Below are 27,683 nucleotides of genomic sequence, written 5' to 3'. Positions count from 1 at the left end.
GGACTGGAGAACACTATGGAAGTTAAGACAAATTCAGTAGGCATGAAGCTGCAAGAGACAGCTATGGTCAGTTTAAGATCCTGGAGGTCAAGCAGCTCTGGGTGACAACACGATTCAAGGTATGGCCCTAAGGGTGGGATGCTGAAGTGTCTGAGAGGACAAGGGCATACAAGGCCGTGCTGTTGAATGGCTCATATGCACAGACCCTGAAGTAGCTCAGATGTATGCCAACATTCACAAGCAGAGAGTACGAACAGCTCAGAGCAACCTTTCTCCATTCCTGGAAAAACAGCTTAGAGCAAAGGACAAAAGGTTACCGTGTTGTTCTCTCATATAAAAGGAAATAATAATTTTAATGGATTTGGTGGGACATTTTAGAGCCAAGGCAAACTGTGTGTGTGATTGTTTTGTAAAGGTGCTAAGACTTCATTTTCAGATCTGGAATAAGAACAGGTGGTGGCTGACGGCAGGAGTCACAATGGTTTCCATGACAACGAGACTGGGTCTTAGTCATCCTCCCATCCTCCACAAAACCTACTGCAGCTTTTCTCATAAGGTGCTTATTAATATTTGTTAAATGAATGATGAATCACAGAATGGCGTGTGCATTTTCTAATTATGGTGGCCTTTCTCTAGCTAGCTAAAAGCTTTTAAAGCAACAATAATTACTGTATTTGCACATACTTTGCATAATTTGCATATTAACTTAACTTGAAAATAATAAACTACACCTTCCCCTTCCTGCTGCACAACCCTGTCCCATATCTGTTCCCTGTCGTGGAAGACGTAGCCAGATGTTTGGCTAAAATGGGGTGCTCGATGCCGTATTTCGGCTCCGACATTAGCCAGAAACGCTTTTTTCCCCCCGTCCGGCCCCTCCCCCCTCGGACTCTGCGCAGCCGCCCCCGCGCAGGCGCCAGCCGCCCCTCCCCCGCGCCCCTCTTCCCCCGCTCAGCCTGGAGCCTGCCGGCCCCCGAGAGCACAAAAGGCCTCTGCAGCCGGCGTCCCGCGTTGCCCTTGGCAACTGTGGAGCGGCGTCTCGCTCTCCTCTGACCCCGCGATGACACAGTAAACAGAGCCTCCATTGGCTGGTCGGGGCAGGCAGGCCAATCAGAGAAGAGGTTGTAGGGAGGCGGCTGAGCGGGGTTGTGGGGGTAGGAAGCTAGGGCTAGAGGCAACCGGTGAGGCTAGAACCCCGAGCGTGGTCGGTTGGAGCAAACATGTCTGTCCGGAGGCACATTGGGAATCCTGAGGTGAGGGCCAGGTCCGGACCGGCGAGGCGGAGGGGCGGGCGCACCGGAAAAGGCTCCACGTGGGCAGGGAAGAGCAGCTGCGACTTCCGCCGCCCGGAAGGCGGGAAGCGGCCGGCGTGAGGAGGGGTCTAGAGAGGAGAGGAGAGGGGAGGGGGCGGGCGGGACTCGGGGAAGCGGGGCCTGGTCTATTGTCCTCTGGTGACCGGCCACCGTCCCTCACGTGCTTCCTGTACGCCGCCATCTGTCACCGTGAGAAGCGAAGTGCGTAAAGACACAATCCCTTCCCTCAAAGGGCTTACAGTCTAGGAGTGACAGTGACAAAACATGAGTAACATATGAATGAAGCCCCGAACACTGAAGGAACAAAATCAAAAGGAGCCATCGTTTCTGATTACGGGGATACAGGAAGAGCAGGAATAAGCAGACCAAGCCGTTTGGAAAGGATGCAAAATATGACGTTAGTTCTACGCGCTTCCCGGAAGGTCTTTTCACTTTCTTGTCTGTTTCACCCCCCGTGCCCTGCTGCATTTGTGGTCATTTAATTTCAACCAATGTTTATTGGACTCCTACCGTGCCCTTTGTCCTTTAATAAATTCAGTCTAGTGAGGGAGACTTCTGAACAGAATTTGAGTACCGGGGGAACAGAATTTGGGGGACAAGATATTAGAAGAGTACAGAGAGAAGAGAACTCAACTGAGGAAGTGAGAGAAGGGTCCTGGAGACGGCCTGAAATGGCAAGGTTGTTGGCAAGGTTGTTAGCCAGGTGAAGCAGCATCCCAGGTGGAGAAGAACTGCGTGAGCGAAGTCAAGGAGGTGCAAGATGTGGGAGTGGACAGATCCCTGTAGAGAGGCAGGAGTAGAGTCTGGAAGGGCCTTCCGCGCCTGGCTAAAGTTCTTGAACAGGAGTTGCAGATTGTTTCATCTCATGGGGGATGCCTGTGAGCTCTCTTAAGAAAGTTATGAGGCTGAGTTTAGGCTCTGCAGGAAAGCGCCATGTTGGATTATAATCTCTACCATGGAGGTGGGGAGGTAGGCGTGGAGAATGGCAGGTTGATTGCCACGTGTTTCTCTTGCCTGCTGGTCAGATTTTGAGAAACTTTGGGCTTTTAAGTGACAGAGTCACTTGGTTAGTTTTGCGTTTTAGGCAGATGGCTGTAGCCACATGCTGGAGCATGGATTTGCGGAGGCCAGGACTGGGGATAGGGAGATTGGTTAGGTGGTTATTGTGATAGAGACCAGAAGTCAGGCCATGGAACTAGGGACAGAATTGAGAAATATTTAGAGGGTAAAATCATCAAGTCTTCATGATTAGCTTTGAGAAATGAGAGTGTGATGGATGACCTCGGTTCCCAGCTTGGGCTACTGCTTGGTGCTGATGCCATTAATGAGATCAGGAATATGAGAGAAAGAGAAGGAGGAATAGTCTTAGGGGTATGGGGGGAGGAGCAGGGATGCCCTGTGTGGTTACGTTTGTGCCATAGATGTCCAGCTTACTCTCTTGTTTTAGTGGAACACAATTTCCAGTAGTTTCTTGAGAAAGAGTGCATAAGAAATAAATATTTCTTATGCCTAAAATGTTAGGCATGTCTAAAAATGTTATTATTCTGCCTTCACATTTATTTGCCTGACAATTTAAGTATAGAATTCTTGGTTGGAAATCATCAGCATATTGAAAACGTTGCATTGTGGTCTTCTCGCATCCAGTGTTGCTGGAGAGAAGTCCATTCTGTTCCTTTGTATATGACTTGATTGTTTCTTTCTGGAAGCATAGGATCTTCTCTTTGTCCCCAGTGTTAGGATGTTTCACAAAGATATTTCTTGCTATCAGTCCATTTTCACTCATTTTGGTGGATAACATAAACTCATGTCTTTCTGTTCTGTAAAGTTTTTTTTAAGTTATTTTGTCGACTTTCTGCCCCCTATTTTCTCCATTCTCTCTTCCTTGAATTCATTATTCTGATGTTGTTTCTATATGACTGGGTCTCTAATTTTCTTGAATTTTATCTCTTGTTTTCCACATCTTTGTCTTTTTGCTCTCTTTGGGAGATTGTGTTTAACTTTATCTTCCAATCTTTCTATTGAGTTTTTAATTTCTGCCATCAGGTTTTTAATTTTTAAGACCTCTGTTCTGGACTGTGATGTCCTTTAAAAAACTTTTATTTTGGAATAAATATTGATTCACAGGAAGTAGCAAAAATAGTACAAAGTGATCCCATGTACCCTTCACCCAGTTTCCCCCAATGATTATCTTTTACATAAGTATCGTACAATATCAAAACCAGAAAATTAATGTTTGTGCAATATATGTGTATATAGTTCTAGGCTACTTTATCATATGTGTAGATTTAATATAATCAAGATTTGCACATGTATAGATTTACAGTCAAGATACAGAACTATTCCATTACCACAAACATCTCCCTCATGCTACCCCTTCCTAGTCATGTCTTCTTTCCTTCCCTTCACCATCTTAACCCCTGACAACCGCTAACATGTTCTCTATTTCTGTAATTTTGTCATTTTGAGAACGTTACATAAACAGAATCGTACAGTATGTGACCTTTTGAGACTGGCTTTTTTCACTCAGGATAACGTCCCTGAGACACATCCAAGTTGCTGCCTGTAGCAATAGTTCGTTCCTTTTCTTGCTGATTAGTATTCTGTGGTATGTCTAACAGTTTGTCTAGCCGTTCAACTATTGTAGGATGTTTTGGTGGTTTTCTGCTTTGGGCTATTACAAATAAAGACAAGAATGTTGGGATACAGTTCTTTGTATGGACATTAATTTTCATTTCCGGCATACATGCCCAGGAGTGCAGTTGCTGGGTTGTGTGGTAAGTTTACATGTAGTTTTTTTTAGAAACTGCCAAACTATTTTCCAGACTGCCTGTACCATTTTACATTCCCAACACCAGTGTGTGAGAGACCCAGTTTTTGCACATTCTTGGCAACATTTGCTATTTTCAACATTTTTTATTTTAGTTGTTTTAGTAGATGTGTAGTGACCTCTTGTCATGGTCTTAATTTGCATTTCCCTAATGGATATTGAGTTTGAACATCTTACATCTTTTCATGTGCTTATTTGCCATCCATATATCTTCTTTGGTAAAGTATTTCTTTGTGTCTTTTGCCTAATTTCTAATTGGATTTTTTAAATTATTATTATTATTGAGTATTTTTGGGTTTTTTGTGTGGTTTTTTTGGCTTTTGTGGCTGTAAAGATTGATTACTGCCACAGCAGAGATCATTAGGGTTACATTTTGTTTCTTACTGCTTATTGTTTTTCCTGCTGTTTCTGCCTTTATTTTATTCTGTAGTATTTATAAATTGTTATGAATAATATAGGACAGTTTCCTACATCACTGTTTATCGTTTTTTTGCATAGATGTGTTTTCCAAAACTTTCTATATATATTTGCATACGTTTGTGCATGTGTGTGTCGAGAGAGAGAGTGAGAGCGCAGGTGCGCACAAGTTTCATATTTTGGTTTTGTTCTATACAAATGTTACAACATTGTTCATATGGTTCTTTGACTTGTTTTTTTTTCACTTAATATGTCTTGGACATCTTTCCATGTCAGAAGAATATAGCTCAACTTAATTATTTTCTTTTAACTTTTCTCTAAGTACTTGGTATGGTTGTAGAGCAAAAGTTTTTTGTATTTTTTCACTTGTTAAATTTTAATTTTTTGGTAACGGCTTTATTGAGATACAATTTGCATACCATAAGTTCACTCATTTAAAGTGTACAATTCAGTGATTTTAGTATATTCACAGAATTGTGCAATCATCGATACAATCAATTTTAGAACATTTTCATCACCCCAAAAAGAAATCCTGTATCCTTTAGCTGTCACTCCCCAATCTTCCCATTGTCTCCCCTATCCCTCTAACTCCCAGTCTTGGCAACCACTAATCTGCTTCTGTCTCCGTAGATTTGCCTGTTCTCTACATTTCGTATAAACGGAATCATGTGAAATGTGGTCTTTTGTGAATGGCTTCTTTCATTTAGCATAATGTTTTAAAGGTTCATCCATGTTATATCGTGCATCAGTATTTCATTCCTTTTTATTACTGAATAATATTCCTTTGCATAGATATAGCACATTTTATTTATGTGTTCTTTTATTGATGGACATTTGGGTTGTTTCCACTTTGGGGCTATTATGAATGATGCTACTATGGATATTCACGTACAAGTTTTTGGGTGGATGTATGTTTTCATTTCTTTAATGATAGTTTTAAAAGGTCTTTTTTGTCCCTACATAGTCTCTCTTTCCTCCATATTGCTGTTTTTCTTTTGTTTTCTTGATGATGTTTGTATTAGCTTGGGCTGCCAGAACAAAATACCACAGACTGGGTGGCTTAAACAACAGAGACTTATTTCTCCTAGCTTTGGAGGCTGGGAAGTCCAAGATCAAGGTGCTGGCTGATTTAGTTTCTGGTGAGTGCTCCTTCCTGGCTTGCAGATGGCTACTTTCTTGCTTTGTGCTCATATGACCTTTTCTTTCAGTGTGTGCTTGAAGAGACAGAATGAGCTCTTTGCTGTCTTTTTTTATCAGGACACTGATCCTATTGGATTTGTGCCCCACCTTTATGACTTCATTTAACCTTAATTACCTCTAAAGGCCTATCTCCAATAATAGTCACGTTGGGAGTTAGGGCTTCACTGTACAGATTTTGAGGTGGGACACAATTTAGTTCATAGCAATGTTCTCAAACTTCTTTTAATCCTAAATTGTTAATTTATGTTTTTGAGTAGGAGACCTGAAAACGTGATTGGGGAGCTGGCCCAGTGGTGTAGTAGTTAAGTCTGCACGCCCCACTTCAGCAGCCCAGGGTTCACTGGTTTGGATCCCGAGCGTGGACCTGTGCACCGCTTATCACACCATGCTGTGGCAGGCATCCCTCATATAAAGTAGAGGAAGATGGTTATGGATGTTTGCTCAGGGCCAGTCTTCCTCAAAAAAAAAAAAAGGTGATTGGGATCTCTGTATATGTGAGACAGGCTTGCTGATGGTGAGCTTAATTATAGGAAGATCTCACTGCGCCATGATTTGGAGACTCCCTCTCCCAGAGCTGTGTCTTCAGCTCTTTCCTCTCAGGCTGGTCCTTTTCCCCAGAGAACTCCTCTACTCTCCTGAGAGTAAAAGGCTACTTGAATTTCTGGAGGAATTAAGGCCAGGGGCTAAATCTCAACATTAGTATGCATCACTCAATACCCCTGTTTTCAGTAATGAGATCTCTGCCTTTCCCTGTGTCTGGAGACCCCCTAGTCCAGACACCCTTTCCAGGGAATAAATCTGTACATATCTGCCATGGTGGGGGAGGGGCAGTCACTCAGTGGCACAGAGGGGAGAAGATTGGAGATCCAACTGCTTCTCAGTCAGCCTTCAACTAATCTTCCTTATTTCAGCCTCTGCTTTTACTCCCCACTTCTGGAGATGCCTGGGGCTGTCAATTCCTGAGCCTTTTAAGAATTGTTCTTGGCTTTCCTTTGACTTGCTGAGTCAATCAAGTCATTTTCACTTGTTGATAGGCTTTCTAGACTTCAGAAATCTATTGCTATCACTTCTCCCACTCTGTGTTTTTTGGACCTTATGTTCTCAAAATAATATCCTTTCAATGAGGTTTTATTGAAGTTTTAGAAGAAAGTAAAATTAGTCACATTTGTTCATTATGCTATCTTCACCCAATAGATCATGATCTGTAATTATTTTATTTCCTTGTTTATTTCTGGCATACTCACAGGAGTATAGGATAGGGACATTGTCTGCATTGTCCCACTGCCTGGCACACAATAGTTGTTCCTTAAATATTTGTTGAATGAGCAAATGAATATATGTCTGAGCTGGGAGGAGAAGTCCAGCTAGAGTTCACTATTTGGAAATCAGAAGCATATAAATGGAATTAAACCTAAGTGTTTGGCCCATAGAGAACCTGTAGATTGAGAAGATGGAATCCTGGGGAAGACAGTGTTTAAGTGGCTGACAGAGGAATGATTCACATGTTGTTGGAGAATCAGGAGAGAGAGATATTACTGAAGACAAGGAAGTGGAAGTGAAGAAAGTGAGGCTATATGGCAGTGTCATATGGTACAGAAAGGTCATGTCAGTTAAAGACTGAAAAGTAGCCATTATATTTGGCAATTAGGGGATCTCTGATGTTGGCTAGCTGCTACAGGAAGCACGGTAGAATGGTGGGGAGTAAGGTACAGATATCCAGTGTTGTTCTTTTTCAAAGAGCTTAGCTAGAAAGTAAAAAGAGTGGGGGTGGCATTCCAATTATATGTTGGTTTGTAATAATCACCCCCCCATATTTAGTGCCTTAAAACAACAATAGTCATTTTATTATTGTCTCTCATGGTTCTGGAGGTTGACTAGGCTCAGCTGGGCAGATCTCGCTTGAGATCTGTCACGTGGTTTTGCAGACAGACAGAAGCTGGGGCAAGTGTTATCTTGAAGCCTTCTTTGTTCACCTGTCTGGCCGTTGATAGTCTCTTGGCTTGGACCTCAGCTGGGGCTGTCAGCCATGCCACCTACAAATGGACTTTTCCACATGGCTTGGCCTTCCTCGCAGCATGGTGGCTGGGTTCCAAGAAGAAGTGTCCGAAAAGAACCAGGTGGAAGCCATACTGCCTTTTATGATCTAGCCTCAGAAGTCATATGGTACCACTTCCATCACAGTCGCAGGCCCACCCAGATTCCAGGGGAGGGAATATAGGCCCCAGCCCTCAATGGGAGGAGTGTCAGCCTCACAGTATTTAGTGGGATGGGAAATTCTGTTGTGGCCATCTTAAAAAATACAGTCGGCCACAGGTGGTAGCTGCTGGCAACTTAGGGGCTGCTTCCCTTGCAAACATGGGCCAAGTTTGGTGTTTGAGATCAGTAGCATTGGATCAAATTAAAACTCCCATTTAAAAAAAATATTCTCCTTTAAAAGACGTATTTTAAATGTGAGATTGCCTTAAATGAGGCTGTTTTTAAAACTGACACCCGCTTGTTTCATTTTGTGGACTCTACGCAAAGGAGATAAGTAGATTCTGAACAAAATGTATAATGGTATATTTTTAATCCTTTAAATGTAAATCTTATTACATATGTTGCCATTTTAATGTGACAACCTTGTGAGTTACGTTTTGAGAGAGGTGGAAAGTCAGAAAAGCTCACTCATTTTTGAATGATTTGTGATTCAGACAATCACACTTATTTTTTTTGGTGATTTCCCTTCAGAAAAATCCCATAGTTGACTTCTCATTCTTCTCCCTTCAGTTGACTTCTCATTCTTCTCCCTTCTTCTCTAATATCCATGTATTCACAAAGTCCAGTTTTTGCATATGTTAGTATTCTGCCAAAATACTGTTTTGATTGTGTGGCTCATGGATCAGTGTTTTTTAGTACCTTGCATTGTTCTCAGGTTCTAGGCCAGACCTTCAGTCTACACTCAGAGTTCTCTACTTTGAGCCTCCCTATCCATGTCCAACCTTACAGCACAAGATTCCATATACCCATGCTTCTTAACCCTTTTTGGGTTATAAACCCCTTTGAAAATTTGGTGATAACCAAGGACCCTTTCCCCAGAAAAATGCACATACACTCAAAATTTTGCATACGGTTCCATGGGATGCCTGACCTCCTAAAACCCATCAGTGGACCCCATATTCAGAACCCGTGCCTGAGGGAGGCTGTACAATAGGGTGTGAAAGAGTTTAAGCTCTAAAACCAGACAGCCCAGTTTAAATCCAGGTTCCAGCACTCTTACCAGCTGAGTAACCTCAGGAAGTCACTCTGCCTCTCTGTTCTTCTGTTTCCCAATAGTAGGATGAAGGTAATGTTAGTGTCTACCTCACAGGTGGTTGCGAGGATTAAATGAAATAATGGAGGTGAAATGCTTAGGTGAGTGCCTGAACACATAGTTAAGCACTCAGTAAATGTTAGCAGCGATTACCTTTATTGTTGTTGCACCTTCTCCAGCAAATAGAATGATTTGCTGTTCTTTAAACATGCTTTTTAAAGTGGCTTTGCTGCTCTAATTTCCTCTACTTGGAATACTGTTTCCATCCCTTTTCCCTATCTTTTTATCCACAGACGTTCAACCCTTAAAACACAGCTCCAGTGCCATTTCTTCCGTGAGGTCTCCCTTTATCCCCCGCAGCGTGTGAGCTCTCTCTTTGTTTCAGATTCCTAGAGCCCTCAATGTCTCTCCTGCTCACGAGGCACTAGCATGCACGGTGCATGTTGCTCGGGTCTCAGAACCACCTTTATCAAGTCAGCAGTACTTACTGCTCTCACACTAGTGCAAGGCCATATAGTCGGTACAGAGATCTACAAGGTAGAGCCCTTGTCCCAAGCGCAAGAAGTGGGGAGTGTAAATGGTACAAAGTGCTGTGATAATCCAGGCAGGGAGGAGATTTCCTTCTGACTGGGGCCTCCAGTCTTCCTTGAAGATGCTGGGTCTCAAAAGCTGAGTAGAAGTTAAGTAGCTGGGATGGGGTGGATAGAGAGGGAGGGCATTGTCTTTTGACTCTCCCTCGAGGTGTATGCTCTTAAAGGGCCTTTGGGGTTTTGGGTTGCTCTCAAAGAGGCTGTAATAATACCCACGAACATGAACTTTCTCAACTTCCTCCCTCCTCCTGATGAACTTCATCATGACCACCTATCTTATATGGTTATCTTAAATATGTATCCAAAGCTGAACCTTTCGCCTGGACTCTGAGCCTCATCCTCCCACTCCCTCATTTCTGTGTCTTTCTGCTTCATTTTCAGCCTCTCTTATCTTGCCCATTAGCCTATAAACATCCCCACATCTCTCCTTTCTTCTAAAACAAAACACAACGAAAACTATTCCTTAGCAACTCCCAAGACAGAAAAAAAGACCATCTGTCTACTATCCTCTTCTTTCCTTCCTCCCCTCTCACACACTCAACCTGCTGTTTTTGCTTCTGCTCCTGTCAACTTATAACCACATCCACCAAGGTCAACAGTGTCCTAGTTTGTTCAACCCAAATTCACTTTTCTGTTGTTCTCTTACTTGACCTGCCTTCTTGTTTGGTTGTTCATATCTGATCTCTTGTTCTCTGGCTTGACAGCATCGATCACTGTGGATCCCTCCCTTCTTCCTGAACCTCTTCTTTGATTTTTATGACCCACTTTCTTCTGGCCTCTTTGGAATCTCATCCATGGCACTTTTCACCACTGAACCTTAAATGTTGGGGTTTTTCTTCTCAGTTTACACACTCTCCAACAGTGATTTTGTCCATTCTCATGGCTTCCCCTGCTGCCTATATGCTCACAACCCCTAAATCTTTTTTTTTCTAGCCCAGATCTTTCTGCTCATCTCCACACCCAAATAGCCAGCTCATCACTTCCATTTTTGGATAACCCACAGATACTTCACACTCAACCTGCCCCAAACAGAACACATCATGTTTTTCAATATATGGTTCTTCAAGTCCCCTTTTTGGGGAATTGTATCACTGTCCTCCCCATTACACCAGTCAATGTTAAATCATACTGATTTTCGTCTTAAAGATTTCTTGAAATTGTCTCTTCCTCCTCATCTCTACTGCCACTTCCTTAGGACCACAGATTCTCTTAGTACAACTGCCTTGTAACTGGTCTTTGTGCCTCCATTATTGACTACGATCTTATTCTGCAGAGTGCTGCCAGAGATCTTTCTAAAACGGAAATATAATCTCATAACTTCTCCTTAAATTTCCTTCCATGACTCCTCATTGTCTACACTAGTGTTTCTCAACTTCAGCACTATTGGCTTTTTGGGCCAGCTAATTCTTTATTGTGGGGGGGCATTCCTGTGATTGTAGGATGTTTAGCAGCATCCCTGGCCTCTACTCACCAGATGTCAGTAGCACCCCCCACCACCCAGTTATGACAACTAAAATGTCTCCAGACATTGATAATTGTCCCTGGCGGGTATTGGGGGGAGCAAAATTCTCCCTGTTTGCAAACCAATGATCTACTGGATAAAATCCAAGTTTCTTAGCATGGATACAAGGCCCTTTATGCTCTGCCCCTGCCTGCCTCTCTGGCTTTATTTGACCCTGTATTGCCCCTTATTGCCCACATCTACCAGTCACCAGGAACCCTGTGGCTCCCACCCACTACTCCTTTAGCTTGACTGACTTTCTTGGCCCTCAGATTTCAGCTTAGAAGTCACCCCTCAGGAAACGGTTCTTGATGCTTAGTCTGGATTAGGTGCCAATCTTACACGTTCCTGTTGCACCTCCTGCTTCCCTCTCCTTGTTCATGTAGTGTGGCATCTGTTCGTTCACTTGTCTTTCTTTCCCAGCATCAGTGAGAGCTGGATGGCAAGGACTGTGTGTGTTTTCTACCTCTGTCCTCAGCACAGTGGCTCACTCCTAGTAGGCACCCAGTAAGTGTTGACTAAATGAATGGTTGGTACTTAATAAGGCTTTGTTGAATGAATGAATAGTCTTCCTTGAAACAGCATCTTTTCTCAGCTCTTTCACTTTCCACCATTCCATCCTGTTTATGTAATTGAAAAAAAAAGCCACTTGGTCAGTAGGTCAAGAAACAATCAGCCCCAAAGCAAGACTTTTCAGGAAAAAAAGTATGGCACTTCCAGAAAATCTATGATCTTCTGCTTAGAGGGGAGCACAAATAGTTTTACATTGTGGTTGGTACTAGAAAGTCAGGAACAAGAAGTTGGATCCAAGTGGGAAAATGGAAAAGAAACTACATTTTTCTACTGTGGCATATGGATTTCTCATTAGTCTATGTAAGGGAAAACCGGGGGCGGGAAGGGCTCAGCCACTGCAGCTGTCCACACTCTCTCCCCCCATCATTCTGCTGCCACTCCACCTGGTCCCCAGAGACACCCTCACTTCTTAGCTATGTTGGCTTAGGTATGGACAAATCCCCTTGGTTCGGCAGAAACTAGCCTGGAATTTTTCAAAAGAAGCTTTGCTAGGAAACTAGCTGGAAAAACAAAACAAAAGTAAAAACAGGAAATAGAATATAGAAATTAGAAAAATACAGAGTGCAAAAAAAGAAGAAAAAGAAAATCGCTTAGCCTAAGATAACTGAATTCTAGTATTAGCTTTTCGTGACCCAATTTATCAGGCTCATGTTTTCCTTGTTTTTTGGTTTACTTTTTTGTTTTGTTTTGCCATGATAGTGTCTTCCTCTGAGGAACTGGTCCTAAAGTCCCCCTTTTCAGTCTCTGAATATTTTCATTCTCTCACTTAAGAACCTTCTCCATCTTCGTCTTGGAAGGAGTTGGAATTGGCATTAGGGTCACGTTCCTGTATAGACAGCAAGTTACTGATCCGATGGAGGAAAGAGATTTCCATTCTTTCTTTCAGCACAAACTAGCTCAGGCCTTCCACACACACACCTGAGGACCAATGCTCAGTGTCCATGACGGAGGTTTTACTTGCCTGGGGTGAAATAAAAACGCAGACAATATCATGAGGTTTTTAATAACACTAAAGGACTGACCTTTTTATTCTGGTGTTTTTTTTCCTTTGTTAATCTTCAGGTGTTAAAATAGCAGATGGTAGTTATTATGAGGTTTTGCTTCATTTTTTTTCAATGTCCTTATTTGGCAAAATTAAAAGTTGATAACTCTCTGTAGGTGCCCCCAGTTTTTAAAAATTCTTCCTGGTCTCTGAACTCCAAAACTCTGACCAACAGGCACTCTGTAAGACTTTGAAGTGTGCCCTCTATTATTTTTATGCGTTGTGGATCATTTGAAAGGGTATTTTTACATATAAATAATTTATTTTTCAATCCTCCTGGCAGGATGTGCTGTAGTTAACTGTTCTCAAGGGCAAGTGATACAGGTTTTGAAATTTGATGTTCTCTTCTAAGGAATCAAGTGGTTGCTATAATGCGATCCTCATTTGAGATATTCGTTTATTGATTGAATGTCAGTAAATGTACCTACCATGTACTAGGTCCTGAGTGAATACAAATTTGAGTAAGTTACCGTCCCTGCCTTCAAGGAAATCCTACACGAGGGAGGAAGGTCGAGGTGTAAACAGGGGTGCAGGGTGTTGATGCTCTGGGAGCCAGGGAGAAGAAAGTGCCTAACTCCACCTTGGACGGCTTTAGAGAGGATGTAAAATTTTGCCCGAGGACAAGTTGAAGAAAGGCATTCTAGGCAGACATTTGCTAAGACTGGAGACCTGAATGTGGGCGGCACATTTGGGGATCATTCGGGCAACTTCAACTTGGGAACATGTGGGAGAGTGGCAGAGGATGAAGCTGGAAAGGTATTACCCAGTTTTAATTTCATATTCCACAGCTACCTGTTACTGAACATAAGATTTTCATACTTGTCAGCCAGAAAAAAGCCTGAGCAAGAAAGCTATATTTTGTAATGTCTTTATTCATTAGCCTTCTCTCACTTAATGGCCTTCGAGTACGCCACTGAAATTTGATGTGGGTAAATGTCTTGTGCTCGGATTTAGAGTTCACTCCCGGAGTTCAGACAAGGGAGACCTGACATAGGCAAAAAAAGCTGACCACAAGCTTACCCTGAGCCCGGATGTGCTGCAGCTGCCCCGGGAGCAGATGCCATCGTAAGGACATCTGTGGACCGTAGACTCCAAGCCAACAATGAGAGGCCTGCCGAACTGGGTCCTGGCCTGGCAACACCTGGGCGCTGTGCTCAAGTCTGGATCCGCGTGCGACTTTTTAAGGGAGATGTAGATAAAATCTAGAGGATGTCCAGAGAAGATGGCCTAGAAACCGTCATACAAAGAGTAAAATTAAAAAGAAGGACCAGAGAGCTGCCATTAGTTATCTTAGCGGATTTCTTGAAGCAGAGTTGGGTGGCTTATTCTGGGTTGCAACATGGACTGGATGAAAATTAGAGAGAGACCAATTTTGGCTCAACATCAGAAATAATTTTTAAAAGGTTCTTTCTTAATTACATAGTGCTATGAGATTATTTTGACAAAATATGGAAATGTTTTGACAGAAACAAGATAATTTTTCATCTGTGGACATGCTGTAGATAAGATTCCTACTTTAAAGGGATGATTGGACCTCTAGAGCTTCTTCTGTCTTTAAATTTGGTGAAATTTTAGCATTTGGTCTTTTTTTAAGTATCTGACTCTTTCCCAACTTTGCTACCCTTATCCTTACATTGACCTAATTAATTGTGAGTTTTCTTATTTTTTAGTATCTGACCCGAAGGATACCACAAAACCCAAAGTATCAGCATGTCAAGTCAAGACTGGACACTGGTGAGTAAAGATTAGCAAATTAAAACTTGTTTTTTTTTTAGTCCAATAGCTAATTATTGACAGGAAGCAGCCTGTCATGTCTGGTATAATTCACAGCTAAAAGTTTCTCACTGTCTTGCCTCATGTCTTTCTGGGCTCTGAACTTATTTTTGAAAGCTGTTTTTCAGATTATCAGTAAAAATTTACATTCATATAATTTAGCTTATTAGAAATTGAGAATTCGGTGAAAACATTGTTCAGTAAGTTGCAGGACTGAGACTAAATAGATATCAGAAAGTCAACCTCTATTTTGGAACACTTTGTGTACACTCCTTTAAATTGGGAGTAATAGATCGTACTTGTGCACGATTGTTCATTTCGGTATTTGCAGAGTGCCAACGACATGCAAAGTTATGGACTATGGGACATATAAAGATGAGTGTGAATCATGATTTTTGCAGTCAAAGAGTTTAGATTCAAGTGGAGGCAGACAGAGTTGGATGAGTAACTATAACACAGGATTAAGTTGGTGCTGCAGTTCAGGTAAAATGACATTTAAGAGCGCATTACTGCTTGTTTCCATGCTGTTAACATTTCTCAGTGTCGTGATGAAGACCACTCCCTAGGCCCCTAGTGGATTTGCAGTCTTGTGGGATTTTGCTTGTTTATTTTGTTTAGTTTTTTTCAGCCTTTTAAAGTCTGCTGTGGAAAATCCATCTTATTAAGATGGCTTTGCTAGTGGATTGGAGTACCACGTGCCTTTTGTAATACTAAATTTTCCACCAGTAACCTGAGGACAACTGAGAAAATAAACTGGAAGCCTGACTTTGTTTAAATCTCATTTGTCTTTCTCTTTCTCCAATCTCCTTCAAAATCATTATCTTCCATTATACGTGTTTCCTCATATGAAATAGTAAATGTTTTAAATGAACCACATTTACAGATACTATTTCTTGGGGCCTTTTTTTTCAGACATTTCCGTACTATACAGATATTTATCCTTGCAAATATCCTGTTCGATGGGAGGTAAAAAAATACTCTCTGCTTTTGAGAAGGAAGAAATTATGGCACAGAGATTATGTGATTTCCTTGAAGTTCAATAAAAGGAGATAGAACTAGGATTTGTATGCAGGATGAGGAAGTCAGTGTTGGAGTCCTATGTACTATCTCTTAGGCCATGCTGTCCCAGTATTTCCTCCATCTTATTTCACCTACCACAAATGCCTTCAATTCGTCCATCTCTGTCTCCCCCTTAATTGCTACTGTGACCCACCCTTAATGAAATAAGCTATTCTGTGAGGGAGGCACTTTGATTAAAAATGCCATATTCTCTCTGAGGAGTCCAGATAACATTTTAAAGACCACTGGAAAGGAGTGCGTTTCTTTTGGAACCTTCTAAAATTAAAATTTTTAGAGCTGAGGTTTTTTTCAGATATGTAGATTTGTCTATATCCTCATATTTTTTTCTCCTGGAAATTGAATTGGGATCTGTGAATGAAAACCCATTTCTTTCTCTTCAATTCCTAAATTCATACTGAAGTTTAACTCAACTCTACCTGAAATTAATTTCAATTTTTTTTAAATTGATGTACTTATATCTGCTTTTTATAATACATAGTAATTACCTTTTTTATCCTGAGATTTTTAAACTAGTGTCTTTGCTAACTAAACTTTTTATTTTGAGATAATTGTAGATTCACTTGGAATTATAAGAAATAATACAGGGGCTGGCCCCGTGGCTGAGTGGTTAAGTTCTCACGATCCACTGCGGCAGCCCAGGGTTTCACCAGTTCGAATCCTGGGCGCGGACATGGCACCGCTCATCAGGCCATGCTGAGGTGGCGTCCCACATGCCACAACTAGCAGGACCCACAACTAAGAATATACAACTATGTACCGGGAGGCTTTGGGGAGAAAAAGGAAAAAAATTAAGTCTTTAAAAAAAAAAAGAAATAATACAGAGAGATTCCATGTACCGTTTACCCATTTTCCATGGTAACATCTTGGGAAACTGTACTGCAGTATCACAACCATGATATCGACTTTGATATATACCATCTAGATACAGAACATTTCCATCACCACAAGGATCCGTCATGTTGCCCTTTAAGGCCACATCTGCTTTCCACCTTCATTCCCTCCTTAACCTCTGGAAGCCACTAATCTGTTCTTCCTTTCTATAATTTTGTCTTTTCACAAATGCTATATAAATGGAATCATACAGTATGCAACTTTTGGGATTGGCTTTTTCGCTCAGCCTAATTCTCTGGAGATTCATCCAGGTTGTCACATGTAGTTCATTCCTTTTTATTACTGAGTAGTATTCCATGGTATGGATGCACCACAGTGTGACCATTTACCTTTTGAAGGATATCTGGACTGTTTCTACTTTTTGACTTTTACAAATAAAGATGCTATAAATATTCTTTTAGAGATTTTTATGTGAATATAAGTCTTCATTTCTCTGGATTAGATGCCCAGAAGTGCAATTGCTGGGTCATTTGGTAGTTGCATTAGTAGTTTTTTAAGAATCTGCCAAACTGCTTTCCAGAATGGCTGGTCCATTGTACATTCCCACCAGCAATGTATGAATGATCCAGTTTCTCTACATCCTCACCAGCATGCGGTGGTATTGCCGTTTTTTGTTTTACCTATTCTGATAGATGTGTAGTGGCATATCATTGCCATTGTGATTTGCACTTCCCTAATGGCTTATGATGTTGAATATCTCTTCATCATGTGCTTATTTGCCATCTGTATATCTTCTTCAGTGAAATGTCTGTTCATGTCTTTGCCTATGTTCTAATTGGATTGTTTGCTTTTTATTTGTTGAGCTTTGAGTGTTCCTTCTATATCCTAGCTACTAGTCCTTTATTGGATATGTGGTTTGCAAATATTTTCTCCCGGTCTGTAGCCTGTCTTTTCATCCTCCTAATGGAGTCTTTCAAAGAGCAAAAGTTTTTAATTTTGGTGAAGTGCAGTTTATCGGTGTTTCCGTTCATGGATCATGCTTTTGTTGTCAAATCTGAGAACTCTTTGCCTAGCCTAGGTCCCCAAAATTTTCTATCATGGTTTTTTCAAAAAGTTTTGTAGTTTTAGGTTTTACATTTAAATCTATGATACATTTTGAGGTTATTCCTGTATAAGATGTGCCACTTAGATCAATATTAACTTCGTGCTAAATAAATGTAAACTAGTGAAAATATCAATGAAAATTTTTTTTTAATTTTTTAAAGATTTTATTTTTCCGTTTTCTTCCCAAAGCCCCCTGGTACATAGTTGTACGTTTTCAGTTGTGGGTCCTTCTAGTTGTGGCATGTGGAATGCCACCTGGCTTGATGAGCAGTGCCATGTCACTGCCCAGGATCCGAACCGGCGAAACCCTGGGCCGCCCAAAGCGGAGCACACAAACTTAACCACTCGGCCACGGGGCCAGCTCCTCAATAAAATACTTTTAATGCTAAAAAAAAAAGGATTAACTTTTTGCTTATGGATATCCAATTGCCCCTGCACCGTTTCTTAAAAAGGTTCCCTTTCTTCTATTGAATTGCATATTCACCTTGTCAAAAACATTGGGCATATTTATGTGGACCTATTTCTGGATTCTTTGTTGTGTTCCATTGATCTATGTGCCTTTCCCTCTGCCAATGCCACACAGTCTTGATTACTGTAGCTATATAGTAAATTGGATACTTAAAATTGGTTAGACGGATCACTCCCACTTTATTTTTCTTTACAAAATTATTTTAGCTATTCTAATTCCTTTGCCTTTCCATGTACATTTTAGAATAATCTTACTTATATTTACAAAAAATTATTGCCACAATTTTGATAGGAATTGCATTAAACCTGCCTATCAATTTGGGGAGAATTGAAATCTTACTATGTTGAGTCTTCCAATCTATTAACATCTTTCTGTTTATTTTTTTATTTCTTTAGTTTCTTTCATCAGCATTGTATAATTTTCAGCATATAAGTCCTGTACATGTTTTGTTAGATTTGCACCTAAGTATTTCATTTTTTTGAGCAATTGTAAATAGTATTATATTTTTAATTTTGGTGTCCGTCTTCATTGCTAGTATATAGAAATATAGCTTATTTTTGTATGTTTATCTTGTATCCTGAGACCTTGCTAAACTCACTTGTAACATACAGAAGGAGGGTTTTTTTTGTAGATTTCTTGGGCTTTTCTATGTAGACAATCATGTCATCTACAAAAAGGAACAGCTTTATTTCTCTCTTTCGAGTCTGTATGCCTTTTATTTCCTTTTATTGCCTTATCGCACTGGCTGCAACTTCTCAAACTGTGTCAAATAAAAGTGGTGAAAGCGAACATCCTTGTCTTTTTCCCACCTTAGGGGGAAAGCGTTCAGTCTTTCATCATTAAGTACGTTGGCTATATCAGGTAGAGGAAGTTTTCTCCTATTCCTATTTTTCTGGGAGTTTTTTTTTATCATGAATGACTGTTGAATTTTATCAAATGCTTTTACTGCATCAATTGATATAATCATATGATTTTTTCTTTAGCTTGGTAATATAGTAAATTTCTTTGATTGATTTCCAAATACTGTACTGGTTTTCCATCCATGGAGTAAATATTTATTATTTTGCTAAAGACATGTATCTATACTCATGAGAGACATTGGTTTGTAGTTTTTGTTTTTGTTTTTGGATTGCCTTTGTCTGGTTTTAGTATCAGGGTAATACTGGCCTCATAAAATGAGTTGGGAAGTGTTTCCTCTTGTTCCATTTTCTGGAAGAGGTTGTGTATTAGTGGTGTTAATTCTTTCTTAAACATTTGGTAGAATTCTTCAGTAAAACCATCTGAGCCTGGAGATTTCTTTTTTGAGAATTTTTAAATTTTGAATTCAATTTTTTAATAGTTATAGGGATATTCAAATTATTTGTTTCATATTGGGTGAGTTGTGGTAGTTTGTGTTTTTCGAGGAATTAGTTCATTTTATCCAAGTTTTCAAATTTACGTGTGTAGAGTTGTTTGTTGTGGTCCCTTATTATCCTTCTGATGTCTGTAGTGTCTAAAGTGATAGCCCCTGTTTCATTCCTGATACTGGTAATTTGTGTCTTTTCTCTTTTTTTTTTCTTCACTACAGAGTTGTCCATTTTATTGATCCTTTCAATGAACCAGCTCTTGGTTTCATCAATTTTCTCTATTTTTTCTGTTTTAAATTTCATTGGGTTTTGCTTTTCTCTATATTATTGTCTTCCTTCTGCTTGCTTTGGGTTTATTTTGCTGTTCTGTTTCTAGATTCTTGAAGTGGGATCTTAGATTATTGATTTAGGACTTTTGCTCTTTTTAAATGCATGTAGTTAGTGCTATAAATTTCTCTCAGCACTGCTTTAGCTGTGTCCCACAAATTTTGATATTTTGTATTTTCATTTTCATTCAGTTCAGTGTAGCTTTTAATTTCCCTTGACACTTCCTCTTTGACCCATGGATTATTTAGAAGTGTGTTGTTTAGTTTGCAAGTGTTTGGAGATTTTCCTATTATTTTTCTGTTATTGATTTCCAGTTTGATTCCAGTGTGACTGGAGAACGCACTCTAATTCCATTTTAAAAAATGTATTGATGTTCATTTTATTGCTCAGGATAAATTCTTGGTGTATGTTCCATGGGCACTTGAGAAGAATGTATATACCTATACTTTTGCTTACTGTATTCTTTCTTCTTTCCTGATGTTCCAAGGCTCCTTTTTTTTTCTTTTTTCTTTTCCTTTCTAATTAGGAAACTTCATTTAGCCATTCTTTTGGATAAGTCTGCTGGTGACAAATTCTCTTAGTTTTTCTTCATCTGGGGATGTCTTGATTTCCCTTCATTCCTGAAGAGGGTTTTCTCTGGGTATGAGATTCCAGGTTGGCAGTTCTTTTCTTTCAGCACTTGAAAAATAGTGTGCCACTTTCTTCTGACCACCATGATTGTTTTGATGAGAAATCTGCTGTTATTTGAACTGTTTTTCCCATATAGGTAAAATGTCATTTTTCTCTTACTGATTTCAAGATTTTTTTTTTTTTTTTTTTTTTAGCTTTTAGAAGTTTAATTATGACATGTTCTGCTGTGGATTTCTTTGGGTCTGTCCTGTTTGGAGTTCACTCAGCTTCTATATAAATCTGTATGTCACTTGCCAAATTTGGGAAGTTTTCAGCTATTATATCTTTGAGTACCTTTTCAGCCTCACCGTCTTCCTCCTCTTTCTGGTACTTCAAGAGCATCTCATCACAGCCCAGCAAGGATGGAAATTGAGGCTCCCCACTTGGCCTTTGCTGGCAGGTGAAGGTGGGCCATAGCTTTTCTGTGGAGTTTGGCTGGAATAAGGCAGTTACTTTATGATAGTTTTCTGTCTTGCTAGACTGCCGCTTTCCTGGTCCTTTGACTGACAGCAGGCTTTTGTTGGGGATTTCTTTTTCTGTCCATTGGTATTTCTGGGTTGCTGGCTTCTTCAGCTCCAAGAGTAGGGTATATGAGGCAAAGAACAAACAAACAAAAACTCAGGTAACTCAACCATCATGTCATTCCTCAGGTTCCGAGGTCCCTAGCCAGTCGGCCTTTCTCTCTACACCTATCAAAGTCTTCTTATATTTGTTTTATGTATAATGTCCAGCTTTTTTTTTATTCAATCTTTTTTCTAATTGATGTATTTTCTTAAATTGAGATATAATTTACATACCATAAAATTCTCCCTTTAAAAGTATACAGTTCAGAGGTTTTCCATACATTCACAAGGTTGTGAAACCATCATTGCTATCTAATGCAGAACATTTTTGTCACCCCATAAAGAAACACCATACCTAATAGCAATCACTTCCCATTCCTTCCTTTTACCAGTTCCTGGTAACCACTAATCTACTTTCTGTATCTGTGATTTTCCCTATTCCACACATTTCATATAAATGGATACACACAATATGTGGCCTTTTGTGTCTGGCTTCTTTTGCTAAGCATAATGTTTTCAAGATCCATCATTATTGTAGCATGTTTCAGCACTTTGTTCCTTTTTATTGCCAAATAATATTCTATTGTGTAGATATTCCACATTTTGTTTATCATCTTATCAGTTGATAGACATTTGTGTTGTTTACACTTTTTGGCCATAATACTGCTATAAAACATTAGTGTACAAGTTTTTGTGTGAACATATGTTTTCAGTTCTCTTGCTTACATATCTAGGAGTTTGAATTGTTGAAGGAGGTCATGTGTTAACTCTGTGTTTAATTTTTTGAGGAACTGCCAAACTGTTTTCCAAAGCAGCCACACCATTTTACGTTCCCACCATCAATGTCAGAGGGCTCTATTTTCTCCACATCCTTGGTGATGCTTATTATTGTCCATCAGTTTGATTATAGTCATCTTTTTGGGTGTGAAGTAATATCTCATTGTGGTTTTGATTTACATTTTCCTAATGACTAATTGATGTTGAACACCTTTTTTGTGCTTATTGGCATTTGTATATCTCCTATGGAGAAATGACTATTCAAATCATTGGCCTGTTTTTTAATTTGGGTTATTTTCTCTTTATTGTTGAGTAATAAGAGTTCGTTTATATGTTCTACATACTAGACCCTTATCAGAAATATGATTTGCAAATATTTTCTTGCATTTTGTGGGTTGTCCAGGTTTTCGTTGTACTTAGCTGGTGGAGTAGAGAAAAGTACATCTACCGCATCTTCCTGGAAGCAGAAGTCTCCCAAACTAGTTTTATTATAGCCTTGGAAGGGCCCAAGTGTGCTGCATTGCTTAAAACTCAAAGTATTTTAAAGTCAGTATGAGAGAGAAGTTCGATTTTTTTGTTGTTTCAAATTTAGATATTATTTAAAAGTCAATTTAAGGTAAAGATTTTATTTTAATTTTTTTCTATGCATTTTTGTGACTTACCTCCCTGTGTATTCAGTACAGTGGCCTGTGGGTTATATGCCAAGATACGACCCCTTCAGTCCTCTGGGTAGCCATCAGGGCCTGAGGTGGCCCAAACCCCAGCGTTTTGTCCAAATATCGTCACTCATATGTGTGCCCTGAGGTGAAAAGACTGAGGAGTGTTGGTTAAGAAAACGCAAGAGTGACCTTATAGGCCAAGAGTAAGAAGCTCCCATCTATGGTGTGTTTTTAAGCTCTGCAGTCAGAGCAGTGGAAATAGGCACAGGAACAAGTGAGCATTTCTCATTTCTAGGCTAAACAGATGGGTCTTTAATCTTTTTTTACCAAACAGTGAGCAATTCAGTTATTCACAAGGAATCAAGATTTTCATGGTATCTCCTGTCATCACCCAAATCACCTTCTACTGAGTTCTTCAAAGACTGATATCTCCTTCCTGGGTAAAAATTATTTTTTATTTCTATACATCTGACTCTGCTTCTCTTATAAACTCAGATACCGATGTATAGCCATAGCTAGAAATATCAGAATTATTTTGAATTTCAAATATTTCTTTTGTTCCATAGGTGCCTGAGTGTATCTTACCAGCTCCCCAGCATTGCAGCCTGTGCCATGAATGGATTATGCTTCTGATGAAATCCCTGACGGCGTTTTGTTCAGTCTCCACCGCAGGGTTCTTGCGTATTCTCAAGCACCCTCTCTGGGTTTCTGTTCTGCAGCACTGCAGGCTGGTTAAGGGGCACATTCCAAACACAGGGCTCTCCCTTTGTTAGTCTCTTATACTCTTTTATTGCCTGCATTATCCTCTCATTTCCGTCTATATGCAATCTAATTTGAAATTTCTTTAGCTTTCTAAAATCTGTAGATTTTCTCCACTCAGTCTTTTCTAGCCTTATTTTTATATTTTTAAAATTCACCTTATTTTTGTTATCTCCACCAAACTAGTCATTTCCTTTTTTCTTCTTTAGTCTTTCCTTTTCCTGTATATTTGCTAATAGCCTTGATCTTAAGCACTCAAACTCATTACAGACTAGGTACTCTTCATTTATTTGGTATTTAATTCTGTTTCTTCTGTCAAAGGAAAAAATGTACGTAAAAGCCTTTTACAACCCAGAAAGCACTATACACTTGTATAACTTATTGAGTTTAACAAAGGACCACTGAGCCTCTTTTCTTGCTTTCTGCTCCTTCTGAGCCAAAAGAACTTCTCTGTAGAGGAGGGAAATATTGAAGAAAAATAAAGCAATGGAATTGTCTCTTAGCAACTGAGTTTGTGACTTATAAATCTTACCCACTTCAGATTACTGCTGCTCAAAATCACTTGCTTTTCTTACTGGCTCAGTACAAATAATGTTATTAAATTATAGGAAAACAAAGGAAAAAATCTAATGAATGAGTCACTCAGTTCATTGATTGTGCTCTATCTTTGTGAGCACTATTGATGTGGTTGAGTTGTTTCTCCTCTTGATTCTAATTGTAAAACATTTTTTATATATCTTTTGTTGCAACTTAAATTATAAACTAAGTAGAAGCCAAATATCACCTTTACATTTCTAGGTTACCTAAGTTCTGAAACAGTAAAAGTCATATAGATAGGACATAACATAGACTCTTAATCAAGTTGTTCACAGCTTAAAGAAAATCAAACATACAAAAACTCAAACCAAATTGGGGTGTGGTTATTTGCATTATAAAATAATTCATTAGGAGGATTCCTCAGATAGTAGATCTTCATAGTATATTTCATTTAGGAAATATTTTTGTATGCCTCCTACGCTAGACAATGTAAGAGGTAAAGATATTCTGTGCGTGCGTGTGTGTATGAGAGTGTAAATAGTCTTGGGCTTTCAGTATAATAAGGTAGATAAGGCTTGTACACAAGGAAGACAGTGCAATGATAAATGCCTTGTGAGTGGCAAGCCAAGTGCTGTTCAGAAGTTCAGAGGAGGGAAAGGTCATTTCTTGCTGGATGAGCTATTATGATTATGTGGACAAGGTGACATGTTGGAGAACTGAAAACTAACTGAGAGTTTGTCAAATTTAGTAATTAGAGCAAGATTGAAGAGCAAGGTAAGATGCTGGTGCCTTCAGCGCCAGACCAAGGAGTTTAAACTTCAGTCAGGTAGCAGTGGAGAGCCAGTGACTTTTGTTGTTTTTTAAATAAAGTCTTATCTAGGAAAATTTGTCTGGAAAATTTCAAAAATTTAAAAAAACGGTTCTCTGATAGTCTCCTTACTTTTATATAAAACAAAGATGGGTTTATAAATAAGTCAGTTATAGAATTGATTTGTTTCTAGTATTTTTAAAAGGTAGTCGAAAAACTATCTTCAGATGAAATTAGATCCAGCAAGATAAGCTGCTCAGACGAGATATAAGCAGTATATGAAGTGGGGTAAAATCCTACTTTCATACTTCCTAGAATAATTGTTAGAGATTTTTGTGTTGGTTAGTCAGCCATCCTACTGTCCCATTTCTCCCATTGAAACAATGTAGAAATCCTCCATTTTCTTTTTTTCCTCTACTTGGGTAGAATAAATAAATGTAATGAAAAGAGCTTCTTATCAGAAGCCCTCTTAGATTTGTCCTTAATTTTGCCAGATATTTGTATATCTGTATTTGCCAGATATATGTATACCTCTGCAAAAGACTTTGTTTCCCGGCCTTCTCCTTTAGTAGGAAAAACAAACAGTGAGAGTGAGAGCCCACTCGCAGGGTTGTTGTGTGGCTCTGCTGGTGCCAAGATGCACTGCTGCGTAAATGCTCTGGAAATGTTGATAATTGATTGAGAACAGGATTTTAGACACTTTGTTAGTGGAAACCACTATGGATTGGAAATGTAATGCTTTAATAATAAAGATGATATAATAAGGCTGGCTATTGTTTTCCATGCGTAATATGCCTCAGGGAATTTAGAGCACGAAATGGTTCCCACCTGTTACTATCAGGGAAGTAACATTTACCTCACAGTGAAATCGTGTGTTTAAAACAGCGCAACTAGAGAAGCAGTGTGTTTTTGTGAGCCGTATTAGAAATCAGGTTGGGAATGTCTAATCCATACTAATCTTGGTTTAGTTACTAACTCGCTGTGTCACCGGACAAGTCAGTAATGCTTTTCGTACCTTGATTTTCTGACAAGACTGCCTGAAGCAGCTCTAGCTAAAAGAAACGAACTGCCATGTCCACACGTGCAACTGTAGGGGACTCAGGAACATGTAACCAAAAGCTGTTACGTAAGATAGTTTGAGAATAAGATTGTAGGATGCTGAACAGCACGCTGTTTGCCCCGTCTTCTTCCCCCATTGTATGCGCTAGCAGGTTCTCGCCTGAGTTCAGAGTTGCAGGGGAGAGGGATGTGTCTTGGAAGAATTCGTGGTTGCCTCTCTGGAGATCTGGTTGCATCTGAAGTCAATTCCAGCCTGAAGAACCTAGAAAAAATCATATTTGGTTCTAATCCTGGTCTTTGGTGCTATTTGGGCCTCTTCTGAGAGGTTCCCAGTGTCTGTCTTGAGAAGGCTCAGGCCTTCTGAGTGGCCTTGACTGGTGCCATCATGTCTCTCTGAGCTTTTGGAAGGATCCAGTCTGACTCTAGGACTATACTGAATCCCGCTTCCTGGTCCTGATCTGGAGGGTGTGTGTCTTCAGAGAGAAAATTTTTAAAAACTCAGTGGAATTTTTTTCCACTATGAATTCATGATAAAGATTTAATAACAAATGATATAAGTTGTTTTTTGAAAATGTATTTTGGGTTTCAGAGCAAGAATTTTCTTTCTCTGTTTCTGACCTAAACATGAAGAAAAGTTCAGAATAGTCCTTGAAAACATCAGTTCATGCTATTATGTAATTGGAAGCATTTCTTTTATCTGAAGTTGAGACTGAATCTGACTATTTCCTCTCAAAACTTAAAAGTTAGGAGCACAATTAGAGAAATGAGAAATTATTTTATATGTTTTTCTTTTTGCTTTATGTTTTAGGTGCCAGATAGAGCTTGCTGTGTTGAATTGAATCAAATCAAAGCATACCCAATAAAAAATAATAGTCCCTGGCTTGAGAACTAGACTTTAGTTCATTCGGAAACTAGAATGATTCTGGCCCACTTTTAATGTATGAAAACTCTCCAAACCACCTTGGCTAGAACCTAGTATTGTAGAACCAGGCTATAAAACATGAGAGCTGGGGACTCTCCACAGTGGTGGGAATCTGCTGTTGTTTCTCAGCAAATCAAACCCGTGGTGAACACTAGTGAACAGACTGTGTGGTCTAGCTCGGGCTGCAACATCAGCTTGCCTGGTGGAAGACAAGTTCAAGAAAGAGAGGGAAACCACAAAGACTAAGCGGAGAGGAAAGGGTTGCTTGGGTGGCCACAGCAGCGCAGATAGACATTCAAATATCATTGCTGCTTTCTTTCTCCTCCTCTGCGTATCTCCCCAACAAAAAGATCATGGGGGATAAAAGGAGGAGGAAAGCCTTGACTCCAAAAGAAAAAAAAATTATATAAAGTGATCATCTGTACTGCCTGGGACTTCTTAATGTTTATTGGGTATGCACCCCAGCTTAAACACATTTGGCCCAAACATTTCCATTGATTCCTCATCTTTTAATGATGCTGTATAATGCAAAAGACTGTTTACTATGTGTGGCCATTTGCCGACTGTAATTCTGTAAGAACAGGATAGGAAAGCTTAGAGAGTACTTGTACTCCATTCTGTTTTCACAGTTTTACTCATTTTCTTCCATTAAGAGCATATCTAAAATTCTTATTCTCTTTTTAGGTAACAGTATGACTAAATACATTGAGAAGCTAGAAGAGATCAAAAAAAGTGAGTAACAGTGGTGATGGTTTGGGATAATGGAACCCTATAGTCGTTCTGTACGTTGGTTATTGACAACCCTTACCATACTCTACACCTGACACATGGATGGCTGAGCCTGGTGGGTGCCTAGAAGAATGTGGGAAACACTGTCATCCTGGTCAGCTGCTAAGATTGTGGCCTTTGGGTCTGAGCCCGATTTAGATCCCATAGGAGATGTTAATGTTGGAATGTGGAGCTCTAGGTAAGCAGGGAGAACTTGAGCTGCTAGTTTCATTGTCCTACAGTCTTCATGACCTTTTCCTGTCTTCTTATGTTCTCTGTCCCTGAGATAGGAGTAATAATCTGTCTCTTATTTCATAACATTCTTTTGAGCATGAATTAGTATTCATGAAAGACTTAGAGATGTGAGGAAGAAAGCTTATTCTTAAAGTGGTATTATGCATTGTAAATTCATTGCAGTCTGCTTTCTTTTAATTAAAAACCATATTTCATGCACATCCTTTTTAAAAAATGATCTTCTGC

At 39.7% G+C, this 27,683-nt stretch overlaps 1 protein-coding gene across 5 annotated transcripts in view; it reads left to right on the top strand.

The window, feature by feature from the left end:
• Positions 1 to 1,113: 1,113 nt before the first annotated feature.
• The window catches only part of CEP41 (centrosomal protein 41), a 47,431-nt gene continuing 20,861 nt past the window's right edge, over positions 1,114 to 27,683 (top strand). For 2 of the 5 annotated variants that reach the window (XM_044749764.2, XM_044749528.2), the window contains exons 1-4: positions 1,132 to 1,253; positions 14,423 to 14,486; positions 22,917 to 23,118; positions 27,120 to 27,167. In XM_044749764.2, coding sequence (XP_044605699.1) covers positions 14,463 to 14,486; positions 22,917 to 23,118; positions 27,120 to 27,167 — 274 coding nt within the window. In that variant the 5' untranslated portion in view covers positions 1,132 to 1,253; positions 14,423 to 14,462. Of the gene's footprint in view, positions 1,254 to 14,422; positions 14,487 to 22,684; positions 22,791 to 22,916; positions 23,119 to 27,119; positions 27,168 to 27,683 lie in introns of those variants that run through there. The other 3 variants (XM_070513480.1, XM_044749800.2, XM_070513465.1) reach the window with 2 other exon arrangements.

The sequence above is a fragment of the Equus asinus genome, chromosome 1, assembly GCF_041296235.1.
Source record: "Equus asinus isolate D_3611 breed Donkey chromosome 1, EquAss-T2T_v2, whole genome shotgun sequence".
Lineage (NCBI taxonomy): Eukaryota > Metazoa > Chordata > Mammalia > Perissodactyla > Equidae > Equus > Equus asinus.
This window is presented reverse-complemented; position numbering and strand designations above follow the sequence as displayed.